Source organism: Plecotus auritus (genome assembly GCF_963455305.1).
Source record: "Plecotus auritus genome assembly, chromosome: 3".
NCBI lineage: Eukaryota > Metazoa > Chordata > Mammalia > Chiroptera > Vespertilionidae > Plecotus > Plecotus auritus.
In genome coordinates, this window is record NC_137772.1 from 8,108,629 (window position 1) to 8,121,639 (window position 13,011).

Sequence of the window (13,011 nt, forward strand, 5' to 3'; positions counted from 1 at the left end):
GGGGCCCTTGACTCCAGCCGGCTGCAGGAACAAATTCGATCTTAATTACTAAGAAGCTCTTACAAGTCCTGACGAAGCCGCAGCTCAGCCAGGATCAGCCTCCTGACTTCTTGATAAATTAGTTTCTCAAGACGAACCTTTTGGATACATCACAGCATGGCAGTGAGGAAAATGCCAGTGTTCGAGCAGGTAAGGTAAATGGCTACGGAATCACTAACATGACATCTGTGCATGCTTAGCAATATGCTAAATCTGAGAGAGAAAGATTACATTTAAATATAAAATTTAAAGGCACGCTGCCACACACTGGCAGAAGGGTTCAAGGTTGCCGTGCGGAATTCTCGCCTTGATGAGCCCAGCGTTTTCCTTCCCAGCACGATGGCCTTCTAGAACAGCCTTGGGCAAACTACCGCCCACGGGCCGGATCCAGCTGTTCTATCCGGTTCTCTTGCTCTCCCCTCCGCTCCTTTACTTTGAATTTATATTAGTTCACACAAACACTCCATCCATGCTTTTGTTCCGGCCCTCCGGTCCAGTTTAAGAACCCATTGTGGCCCTCGAGTCAAAAAGTTTGCCCACCCCTGTTCTAGAACATTCCTGCAGAAATACGAACTGACGCTGGAAACAGCCCCGAGTCGCCACATCTGCCTGATGCGTCTACAGGGTGGCGCCCACCCACTCTTGGGACATCAGGACTCTGGTCCCTCCCGCGAGGAAGCAGTGTTGAATCCACCAGCAAAGCCACCCTGGCTTCCTGAGTGCCCGGATGGAAGCCAAGGCCAGGCAGAGACACATGAACCCACAACCCCCCACCAACAGGTGTGCAAACACAGGCATCGAGCCTGATGAGCCAGGTGAACCCTGTTACAAATGTGAGCTGGGACTGCCGGAAACCGATCATTGTCTCACTAATTAGAAAGGTGTGGACAAGGAACCTTGGAAGGCTGGTCAACCTTGAAGCTCTGAAAGGTCAGAGCCAACCACTCCCTATCTAATTGAGACAATGGTAATTGAGGCAACTTCCCCATCTTGTAATCATGTAAATCCTTACTGATATGATAATCCGCTTATTACCTGCTTAAGGGCTATGGGTGTTTCCCAAAGCTGCTTAAGGGTAATGGGTGTATCCCATAGCCTCAATAAAAGGGATAGCAAGGCCAGAGCCTAGCGGTAGTCCTCCCACTACAGGTGGGCTCCAGCCTGGCCCCCCAATATTTCCAAATTAATACTTTTCTAGTCTCTCTCTTCATTTGTGTGCGGCCTTCTCCAGAACCTGAACCCTGAACTGGAACCCTGAACCACGCAGGACGTGAAAGGGGTTCCCACATGGGACGATGGCTCCGAGGAGGAAGTTAAGGCAGCCTTGCTTAGGTGGGGGGCCTGAACGTTTTTTGAGAGGGTCCCCAGATATTCAAGACGTAGGAGTCACTGGCCTAGAGCTCGGATAATCTCTATACAGTCCTTTATGGGGATTTACACATCATCTCCGACCCTGATAGAGCAGCGCAGCCACCATGATGTCAGGGAGGAAAGGAAGCGTGAGCCTCCCCAATTCCAGACACCAGCGATTCTTTTTATAAGTGAACGAGAAGCCCGGTGCATGAAAATTCATGCACTGGAGGGGGGGGTCCCTCAGCCCGGCCTGCCCCCTCTCACAGTCCAGGAGCCCTCAGGCGACCCGGCAATTAGGGGAAGATGACACCCCATCACACCTCTGCTGCTGCCACTGCCGGCAGCGCAAGCCTCGGCCGGCCCTGGTTACCTGTGCCTCAGGCTGGCCCTGGGCAGCTGGGGGGCTGAGGGGACTGGGGGACTCCAGAGGCAGGCACACGGACTGGCCAGACCTGCCTGGGGTCAGGCCCAGCCGTGCCGTGCACCTGCTGCCCCTGCGGGGCTGAGGGGACTGGGCGTCACCATCTTGTGGGTGTGGGTGCCACCATCTTTGAGGGCATAGCAGTCAATTAGCATATTCCCTCCTTATTGGCTGTGGGCGCCACCATCTTTGTGAGGGTGTGACAGTCAATTAACATATTCCCTCTTTATTAGATAGGATGTTTGAAGTCTTAAAACAGAAGTAAAGAGAATTTGCATTTTAGTCGATTATTACCAAACATTTCTATTCTACCCAAGGCTATCTAAACATTTTTTAAAATATATTTTTATTGATTTCAAAGAGGAAGGGAGAGGGAGAGATAGAAACATCAATGATGAGAATCACTGATTGGCTGCCTCCTACACACCCCACACTGGGGATCGAGTCTGCAACCCGGGCAAATGCCCCAACCAGGAATCCAACTGTGACCTCCTGGTTCAAAGGTCGATGCTCAACCACTGACCCACACTGGGGGGGCTCTAAACCTTTTTTACTCTGCGGGCGAAAATCCCTGGAAAAGACAGACTGGTTTACAGCCAGTCACCGTTATCTAGACAGAGAGCACGTCTTTGTGTATTTCACAACCATAGTAACACTAAATGCCTTTTAAAAACCATTTAATACCTCCCATAACTTTTATGGTACATCAAATTACAAGCGTGCTCTCGTGGAAGAAAACGGTCTACATTCTAACACAGCCGCGTGTAAAATGGATAATTGGTAAGGGAGGGCAAAGAGCTTTGGAAACCTAGAGGTATCGTACGGATAGTAAAAAATAATGCAGCCAGCCAGCCAGGGCCCAGAAACTCAGCCACTGTTCGAAAACAACAACCCGTGAGGCTGGGCCAATGCCTGTGTGGGTGGGTTTTTTAATGCCTTCTGGAAAGGAGCTCTGAAAGGTACTCTCTCCAACTCGGGCAGAAGGCAGTGTCTCTGGCAAACAAAACCAGCTATTCTCCAGATCCCAGCACACTGGGAAGCGGGGGCTGCGCACGAGCTGCAGGCCTCTGGCTTCTGGGTCACTGCCACCCATCTGCCCGGGGCCCCCAGTGACAGGACGGCATGGGCCCCCCACGGTGGACCCCTCAGGAACCAACAGGGACCCCTCTATGCCGCCCCCCACCCCCCCCACTGACATCTTTTGTAACCAGCCTCAATGCCACAGACTGACACCCTGAGAATTCCTCTGTGCAGGCGTTCAGCACAGGGACCCACGTTTCCGTCTGGATTCAGTGAAGGAACGACCGTGGCCCTACATTTCAGTGTCGCTGCTAGCTGAACGCATGGACCCTTTCATTCTGCGATTTTATACGGACACTGAACTGAGCCGTGAACCTGTGCACGCACCTACCAACGACGAATCCCTTCCCTTCTTTCCCACCATCGAAAGCTTACGATCAAATCAGGATGACAGGAAGTTTCCAAACTACGTTCGCACCTTTTCCGGTTCACACACTCCACGCAGCCGGGAAGCGCAGGCTGAGCCGGAGCCTCACATTCTCCCGACTAGTGGGGCCCACTAGTCCTGCTCCTACGAAGGCTCATCTATAATAATAAAAGCTAACTGGACCGGACAGCCGGACGACCTTCCGGATGACCTTCCGGACGACCTTCTGGACAGAGCTGGGGCTGCAAGGGCCGAGCCCCTTTCATGAAATTTCGTGCGTCGGGCCTCTAGTCTGACTATGAAATGCCCGAAACCATGCTTTATTCCCTGGAAACCCTGAGCGCTTGGTCGTTCTCCCCGCCAGCATTCCTCAAAATCCTCTTCCACCTCTGGGCATCTTCCTTTTTCTTCCCAAAACACAGCAGTTGCCTGAAGCAGTTTGAAAAGAAATCGATGGGGTTTATTTAACATGACTGAGGTCCGAGAACATTAGTAAAGTACGTAAGTCAGGCTAACTGCAGACCTGGGCTTCTGCAGGAGGAAAACCCAGAGGAAGGCTGCAGGGAAGAGCCCACGAGCGAAAGGTCTCCCATCGTGCCCGGGACCGCTTCCCGAGGTGCACACTTCCCCTGAGGGACGGCCTCAGTCCACGCGACTTCCACCAGGGCCGGCCTGTTCATTCCCGAACACCGTACACGTCCCGACGTTATGAAGACTCGACACGAAGCACGTGTAGCCCACTTTGCCTCGTTTACGCCTTCGTTACCGAATCTCCAAGGAATTAAGGGAAAAGTGAAGCTGTAGCCTGTCCCTCCCTGACACTTTCTGAAGCGACTCTCCCTGGGGCTCAGGGAGGCAACACAGTATAAGACAGAGGGACCCTTCCCTCATTCAAACACGCAAAACCGACGGCCAGGCCCAAGGGGACCGGTCCCACGCACCTGGCCTGTGCTCTGACCACAGCCCACCTGGGATGCTGAGCCCCCTGGACGGCAGGAGGCTCCGGCATCTTCCTCCTCCCCAGGCCCCGCACGGCGAGTTTCCAGCTTCGCAGAGGGGAGCTCGAGCCACCTTTCGTGAGCGGCAGAGGGGCTGACGGAGCCCTGCTTCTCCCCAGCGCCAAGCCCGGCCATGCCTGCTGAGCTGGCCCTGCTTCCAAGGAGCCAGGAAACACCCTGCAGGGCCGTCACGCACAGTCCTCCCGGGGCGGCGGCCCTCTGCACAGAAGCCACCCCCAATGCCCTGGCAGGGACAGCGGGCGGGTCTCCACGGAACCACACCGGCCCACGCACAGTCCTCCCGGGGCGGCGGCCCTCTGCACAGAAGCCACCCCCCATGCCCTGGCGGGGACAGCGGGCGGGTCTCCACGGAACCACACCCGGCCCACGCACAGTCCTCCCGGGGCGGCGGCCCCCAATGCCCTGGCGGGGACAGCGGGCGGGTCTCCACAGATCCACACCGGCCCACGCAGGCCACAGAGCCCCGGTCCTCAGGGCCAGGCTGCGTGCCACCACCATGCTCCCCTCCACGCACTGGTTCTCTGTGAAACGTAAGAGGCGGGGACAGGAAATTGGGGTCGTCCAATAGGACCTTTTTCTTTCTCTCCAGCTGCTGCTGACTGAAAAGGGGAAGACTCTCCCTGACCGAAGCAGGGAGGGATGCCAGGCGCGCCCTACCGTAAGGGTACTTGGTGTCCAGCTTCCGCTCCGCTGTCCTCCTCCAAGGCAGCAGGTCGTCGCTGCACCCGTTCGGCATCCCGTTGTACCCGATCCCCACGATCTTGTTCTCTGCGTTGACGATGCAGGCTCCCACCTACAGCGACACATGCCCGAAGGCCTGCTGACTGCCGGCCCGTCTGCCATGCTCGAGGTGGTAAATGGAACCAGAGGCCCGCAGAGCTCCGAATGGGGGTGCTAGGAGCTCTGCGTCCTCGCTTCCGTTCTGTGGCGGTTCCCAGGAGCCAAAGAAAGAGCGGCCCTGGCCCCCGAGGGGGTGGAGAGGAACCGACAATCTCTCCCACCGGACGACGAACGCGTAGGGGTGCGGCGCGAAGGGCAGCAGCTTCACGCTGCCCCGGAAACGGCCTGTGCAACGTGCTCATGCGCAGGCCTCCCTGCGTCAGTGAGGGCCCCATCGCCTCCTGAGAAAGTCGCTTACCTGGGAATTGGGATCTTTGCTCCTCTGGGCCGACAGGAAGGCCACGGCCATGAAATACTCGGGCCATTCCAAATAGTCCTCACGTTTCTTGCAAGGGATTTCGCTCATGCTGGGTCTAGAAGGAAAAACACGACGGACATCAGCGGAGAAAAGCATTTGGGTAAATCCGCTCTCCCGTCCACCCCAACCCCATTCAGACCGTGCACGGCCGGACTCGGACAACTGCCGGTGCGTGTACCAGTCAGAAATTACAGGACACGGACTGCTCCCCTTCCCCCCGCCCCCGCCCCAACTGTCTCTGGTCTCAAGGAAAAGAAATTAAGTTACTATTTCAGAAGTTTGCATTTGGCACACAAGAGCTTCACATTCCCAAATAGTACACCTATGTACTGCTTTGTCACAGCCTTTTTTAAAAGTCAGTACAAATGCCTGCCCTACAAATTGTCCTCATCCCGCACCACCCTCGGTTCTAAAATGGGGCCAGGACAAGAGGGAGGGTGGGGAAGAGAACATTTATTGATCACCTAATACAGTGGTCGGCGAACTCATTCGTCAACAGAGCCAAATATCAACAGTACGATTGGAATTTCTTTGGAGAGCCCAATTTTTTTAAACTTAAACTTCTTCTAACGCCACTTCTTCAAAATAGACTCACCCAGGCCGTGGTATTTTGTGGAAGAGCCACACTCAAGGGGCCAAAGAGCCGCAGGTGGCTCGCGAGCCACAGTTTGCCGACCACTGACCTAATACATTTCAGATACGGTTAAAGGCATACATCACCTCACTCAAGCTGCCTTCCTCACTAAGGCAGACAGACAGTCTCACCCGGTCTTAGAGACTGGGAGAACTGAGGTAACTCGCCCTAAATCACGCAGGATTATTATCCATGCCAGTCGGATTCCACTTGGCACTGTCCCAACTCTGACCTTAACTAGACCCTATGTCCCTTCCCCATCCCCTTAGATTGGCCAGGTGGGGCAGAGTCATCAACTCTAAGGACTGAATCAAAGGAGGAGCAGCTCTGACAAGCGCCACCTGCTATCACTGAATCCAGGTTTTAGTGACAAGCAGGCACAACCTCTACAGCAGGGAGAACCTAACACTCCCCGCAGAGAGGGGAGAGGGTCCTTTCAGGGACGGGGAAGGCGGTCAGCACAAGAACTGGGTGGGGATCAGAGAAGTCTCCAGAAAGCCTAGACAGCGGGGCTAAAGGAACCAGGGTGCACAGGCCGGTCTGGGAACCAGGGTCACCCAGTGATGAGGATGCCCAAGTCCTGTGAACCCTCTCAACAGCAAGCCAGGCCGGATAGGGCTGGTTTAGCACCGGGCTCAAGGGTTGGCACCCTATCTGCTGTAGGGTGCCAGGGAAGCGCCTGCAACCACAACACAGGAGGGGGAGGGGAAGGAGAGGCGAGAAATGAACTTATCCTCTCGGGGCGCTTTCCCAGAGTCTGGTTTACCGCTCAGAGGTGCCCCAAACCCAGCTGCAGAAACGGAGGAGGGACCACTCATCCAGGCAGATACACCTCGTCACCCGCGGGACAGAACGCAAGCTCCTCCCACCCCCTCGATTCCGATCCGGGACGAACCACGCGCTCCCACCGCGCCCGCGGCCGCTGCAGGGACGGCCACCTTCAGAGTCCCGCATGCACCTCCCTCTCCGGGCGCCCCGCGGGAGAAAGCCTCCCGGAGGCCGCGGAGGTAGCCGAGCAGCTGAGCCCGGGAAGGGGACAGCCTCCGGCTCCCCGCCCCCGCCCGGCCGTGAGCCCGCGCCCCACACCCTGCGCCCCGGCTGCGCCACGTGGCGCGCTGGCCGGGTCCCTCCGGCCCCCCGCACGGCGACCTCAGGTCGGCTCACCTCGCCGCGCCCGGGAAGGAAGTGGGAGAGGAGGCGGGGCCGCCGCGTGGCCGGAAGGTGGCGGCGGGGCAGCCGCGCGCCCTGGAGAGGGGGCCGGGTCGGCGCGTGCCTGGGGGGTCCCCTCCGTTTCCGGCTCCCGGCACGCGGGTACCTCGTTCAGCCCTCGGTCTGACCTGCGGTGGGGCTAGGGGTGGGGAACCCCCCTTTCGGGTTTGCCCCTGACTTTGCACTGGTGGCGGCGGGACCCCTGGACTGGGACGCGCGCGGTCGCCCCGCCTCCCCGAGTCCCAGGATCCCGGAGCCTCCGCGGCGTTCGGGACCCCGGGCGGCGCCAGGAGGCACTGCTCGCGGCCTCTCCAAGGATCTGGCTTCATAGTCATGGCATTTTTCAGATCTCTGAATCTGAGGGTTGGGTCATTGTCGTTGTTGATGGTGAAGTCCCCCCCCCCCCCCCCACACACACACACCTGAATCTACCGTCACCTACTTAAAACTCTCGCTGTAATTATATGTAATAGGTGAATAAAAGACATGAAAAAGGCTGGTGCAGTGACGGAAGGCGCAGGAAGTGCGGAGGCCTGGTTTGACCCTCCTCCCCACCCCCACCCCCACCCCCACCCCCGTGGGCCCGCGCTGTGCCTCTGTCCTCGTGGGAATACTGACCCGCGCAGCTTCGCAGTTTTATACGGGGCGGGTTGTCCGGGATCAGGTGGGGACCAGTGCTGCCAGGTGCAAATGCCTCCAGGTGCAAATGCCTCGAAGCTGCTTTTGCATTGTGCTCTGCCTGGCCAGTTTGCTGTTTCTGCTCAAATGTTGTGGAAGAGCTTGAGCTTGAGATGTGTGTTAGAGCCTGCGCCCCCTGCGCAACCCCCGCCACTGTCCACACACCCCTCGTGGTCTTCCTCAGGTCACGTGTGCCGGCTGCGAAATTGTGCTTATGTTGTTAACAATTGTTTTAAAGATCAGAAAAACGTGGCATGGGTCAAAGGGAAAGACCTCCCGTGATATTTCTGAAGTCCTGTACCCCAAGGATCGACACCTGATATTCTCCTCCCGCGTTCTGCTATTCCCACGTTTGGCTCCTTAGTCTGACGGGAGCATCAGTTCCAGCACAGAACCTGGCAGAGCCCCTCCTCATTTTGCGCGCGGGGCTGGAGGAGACCCCCATAAATAACAGCGACTCTACCAGTCACGGTTCTGATCGGCACATCCCATATCTGAGCCACTAATCCAAACAAAAGCTTGTTAACTATATTAATTTAGCCGAACGGAGGAAGAGTGATGAGAATAAACAGTTGGTTCTATCTCATTTCTCACCACCGCAGACATATCCTTCTTCATCTCCAGGGTCCAGCCGGTAGGTTCCACAATTAAATTATGCACTGCATTTGGTGGATGCCGGGAAAGCAAAGGGGGGAAATACTTCATCGTTAACTGTAGATTTTTTTTTTCCTTGATAAGACTCGGGCTTGAAAGAGCGACATAGATTAAGATGATGATTTTTAATGTCAAGTTAACTTTATTTGGCTGTCTTGTTATCACGGGAATGTATGATATGCCCAGCGCCCGTCTCTCCTCCCCCACTCCCACATCCACTGCTTGGTCTTTGTCACAGTCATGAGTGTCTGAGTCTTCCTAGATCCATTTCTCTTCTTCCCCATCTCCAGCCTATACATCACCCGTTGCCGCTGGTCCTTCAACCACAACATCATTAAGCTTTCTTCCTTCGTCTGCTCTGTAAGGACTACCATACATAATTTAGTTACTTCTCATCATTCTCCATTTTGGTCAACTCACACCCTCCCCTCTGCAGTAAATTCAGGATCCTGCTTGCTGCAAACACCTTACCCTGAATGTGCCTGCATTTCACTGAGAATCTCCCGTCTCCTAAGATGACATCATTCTTCATACAGGAAACCCTCCTATTCATAGTTCCACAGCTTGAGGTTTCAATTATTCTGTACCCACAGCAAACCCAGGCCGCCAAGAAGGGGGGAAATGCATTTCTTGGTGTATCTTGCTCGTTAACACTTTGTAAGTCCAAATGTGACCATAGGTGTTAAGTCTCTCCTGTTAATACCTTGTGTTTTGGTTTGTCATTGAGAATCTTTCCGTCCTGATGGCTGGCTGTGTTTTCAGCCATCTCAAGGGCACAGAGGGGCTAATAGGGGTGAACGCAATCGGACATTTGTAAGGACTATTTGTCTTGGTGTTGGTGTGGCTCCTCTTTATACAGGCCTGCACGTTATCTACGTCTGATATATTTCAGTGCCTTGAAAGTAGGGGATCCAGATTAAAAAGAAGTCAAGGTGAGATTCTTCTGGGGCTACCTCCGATGGAGCTTTGATGGCATTCATGGACGTCTACCAAGATACCGCTTACCACTTCTCTTCTGCTTGCACAGGAAAGGATGTGACTGGCGAGCGGGGAAGGAGGCAGGGAGCCTGGAAAGTTGCCTGTCCATCGAGTTAGTCATCATAGAAAGGGCACAGGCCTTGGGATCTACCCAGACTTAGAACTCTAATTCCACTTCTTACCACCGAAGTGACCTTCAAAAGGTACTTGGGTTCTTGGATTCCTTGTTTTCTTATCAGTAAGTCAACAACGTTCATTCATTCCATCAGTTTTAATTAATTCTCTATGAGGTGCTGTGAATACCAGCAATGAAGGAAATAAATCAATTCTTGCCCGCCCAGGGCTTATGCCCCGCCTCTCTCACTCCCCGCCTCAGGTAAATGCTGAATAAATGAACCTCATTGCTGGCTCAGGGAACACAATGCCGGTTAGCGTAGGATAAATCGCCTGGGAAGAGCCTTGTTCCCAATCCAGCAGGTGTCAGGAGCAAACACTGCTTTTCCTAGCCCAGCAACTGTGCTCAGAGGCCAAGCACCGCTCTGCCCGCTTTTCAGAGGAACAGTTGTTTATGTTTCCATGCAGCTGTCCAAAGGAGAGAGACCTGTCTAAGGGCAACGGGGTGCCTGGAAGATCTGCTAAGCCAGAAAAGAAGTCAATGAAAATGCTAGAAAAAAATTAAGTAGATGATCTTGTCAATACATTTTTGTTAAATGTATTTTGACCTCACTGTTAAAGCATGAGGTCAGTTGTTCACGTTCAATAAAAGACATGCAGACTACAAATTGACATGCCAGAATATTCCTATCGAAAATTCAAGATTCCTAAATAGGATTTGTATTAGGAGTCAAGGGCCCCAGTTATCTCTATCATTACACATCTTCAAAACCATAATGAGGATCAATGAGGAAATGTTCACTGGTCATTTGCATAGAGCTGGGTGCTTTGCTATTATATGTCAACTAGAGGCCCGTTGCACGAAGATTCGTGCAATAGGCCTTCCTTCCCCTGGCTGCTGGCACCGGTTTTCCTCTGGCACCCGGGACCCAGGCCTTCACTCTGGCTGCCGCCTTCCATCTTCACTCTCCCCCGCCCTCCCCCTCATAGCAGGCATCCTGCCCCGCCAGCCGCTCTGTGCCTGCATGTGTGCTGCCCAGGGGCCCGGAGTGGCTGGGGAGGGGGCGGGGCCACCGCCATCTTTGTTGGGTTGATTTGAATACTCACTCCTGATTGGCCGGTGGATGTCATGAAGTGATGGTCAATTTGCATATTTCTCTTTTATTAGTGTAGATAAATATTTGTTAATTAAATAAAGGAATTAATAGACAATAACTGCTTGACAGCAATGCATATCTGTAAACTGTAGTGATACCTCCCTATCTGCTTCCTTTTTCTCCTTGCGTTCAATGGATCTGGAAAGACATTTCCATAGGTGAGACACTGGGGTTGGAGGGTCAGAAGCAAGGGCAAGCAGCGCTGTGTTCAAGGCGGGTGGCATCTCAGTCTCAGGACTTGTCTTGCCTTCAAATAAACAGCTCTGGTCCCAGGACGGAAGGCAGCGGGAAGGCCGTGTGCTTTTTTGTGATTCGTCGGTTTCCTCCACAACTTGCTTTTTCTCTATGGAGCCGAACTTGTAGCCTCTTTCAGACATAACTGGTTGAAGTTGATGGAAATTACATGTCTTATCACTCCTTAAAAGAAAAAAAAACCACATATAAAATGTAAATCTAAAAGAGATGGGCAATTTTCTTGTACTACTTTATATTTCTGTGTAAGTTACCAAGTGCCAATCATCCTTACTTTTTAAAATTCACATTTGTCAAGCAGCATGTAAGCTTTCAGTGTTGTACAAGAAGAGATAATGCTTCGTGCGGAACCATCACTTACGCTGGCTCTGCGGAAGTGCCATCCATAGGAGAATGGATCAGATTGCCCGTTTCCTAGGCGTATTAACGATCATTAAATTTCCCCTCTGGGGTCACGTGGAATCCACTGAAAGGTAATCAACAAGATATTATGGTTCTGGATGTGGAATTCTTTACCGACATCAAAGTCCCCGCTCATTTCATGGTGTGTACTTCAACTGCTCTAACAAGCTGAGTGCCCGAGAGTCACCGTAATGAGAGGCCCTGTTAAATTGTACTGGGAAGGCAACGGCTCTCATAACCTGATTGACATGTTGTGCCTTCCATCAGCTCGCTGGAGAGCTCACTGGGGGTAAACTTCTAGGAGGAGAAAGCAAGACTCTAATCTTTCCGCACTGCAGCCCACTGTGTCTGCGTGCATCGAGGGTAACATCTGTGGTTCTAACACGGCGACAACAATCAATGCCAGGAGGTGAAAAGTCACCTTCTACAGGCACCAGCAAACAAAATGAGGAAGGAAGCCTATTCCGTTTGAGTAGCTGTAGACACTGTTCACAGTAAGAAATTCTAAGCTGTGTTGGAGGAGGTGATGGAGGAGAACATGACAGTGACAAGGTCAGGGTCTTCCCACAGCCTCATTTTTACCAACCTCTGGCTGATGCTGTGTTTGATGGACAACCCAGAGATGAGCGACTGTGGAGCACTGTCAGCCACGAAGCATTCTGAGATACTCTGATAGTAATGCTACCTTCCAATGAGTCCTGGGTTGAGCTAAATATCATTCAAAGGGACCGGATGACACTGGTGAAATCATCCTTCGGAGAATAGGAGAGCGTGAATGGTTTGGTGGTTACAGCGGCCACTATCCTGCAAGAAAAACCAATATCTATCAGGGGTCCTCAAACTTTTTAAACAGGGGGCCAGTTCACTGTCCCTCAGACCGTGGGAGGGCCGGACTATAGTTGTAAAAAAAAACTATGAACAAATTCCTATGCGCACTGCGGGCCCGGGACGAGTTGGCTGCTAAGCAGGACAGGCAGCGGCACCCGGCGGGCTGGATAAATGTCCTCGGCGGGCCGCATGTGGCCCGCGGGCCGTAGTTTGAGGACGCCTGAATTCTACACAGTGTTAGAGTCACATCCAGGGCTCCCAGAACTGAGCCGTTTCACTGAAGAATAAACCTGGCTTCGTTAGAGTGGAAAGTCTACTTTCTAAGGGGGAGGAGGTCAAGCACAAATACACTCTAGGCCAGGGGTGGGCAAACTTTTTGACTCGAGGGCCACAATGGGTTCTTAAACTGGACCGGAGGGCCGGAACAAAAGCATAGATGGAGTGTTTGTGTGAACTAATATAAATTCAAAGTAAAGGAGCGGAGGGAAGAGCAAGAGAACCCTCCGCTCTTTCGGCTCCGCAGGCCGGATAGAACAGCAGAACGGGCAGGATCCGGCCCGTGGGCCGTAGTTTGCCCATGGCTGCTCTAGGCTCTTTTGTCCGGAAATCCATGAAGGTTGTCTTCTTT

General features: G+C 53.4%; 1 protein-coding gene and 1 long non-coding RNA gene across 2 annotated transcripts in view; both read right to left on the reverse strand.

The window, feature by feature from the left end:
- DCTD (dCMP deaminase) overlaps positions 1-5,525 on the reverse strand; it is a gene marked incomplete at both ends in the record, with an annotated part of 28,887 nt that extends 23,362 nt beyond the window's left edge. Inside the window, 2 exons of the mRNA XM_080661161.1 lie at positions 4,937-5,072; positions 5,418-5,525. Of these exons, the coding sequence (XP_080517287.1) occupies positions 4,937-5,072; positions 5,418-5,525 (244 nt within the window). The remainder of the gene's footprint in view (positions 1-4,936; positions 5,073-5,417) is intronic.
- A 5,024-nt stretch (positions 5,526-10,549) lies between these two features.
- LOC308243629 lies at positions 10,550-12,287 on the reverse strand. The gene is made up of 3 exons (XR_013960085.1): positions 12,142-12,287; positions 11,515-11,619; positions 10,550-11,318 (listed from the first exon to the last, which is right to left on the reverse strand). It is a non-coding gene; the product is annotated as an uncharacterized lncRNA (long non-coding RNA).
- Positions 12,288-13,011: the final 724 nt, after the last annotated feature.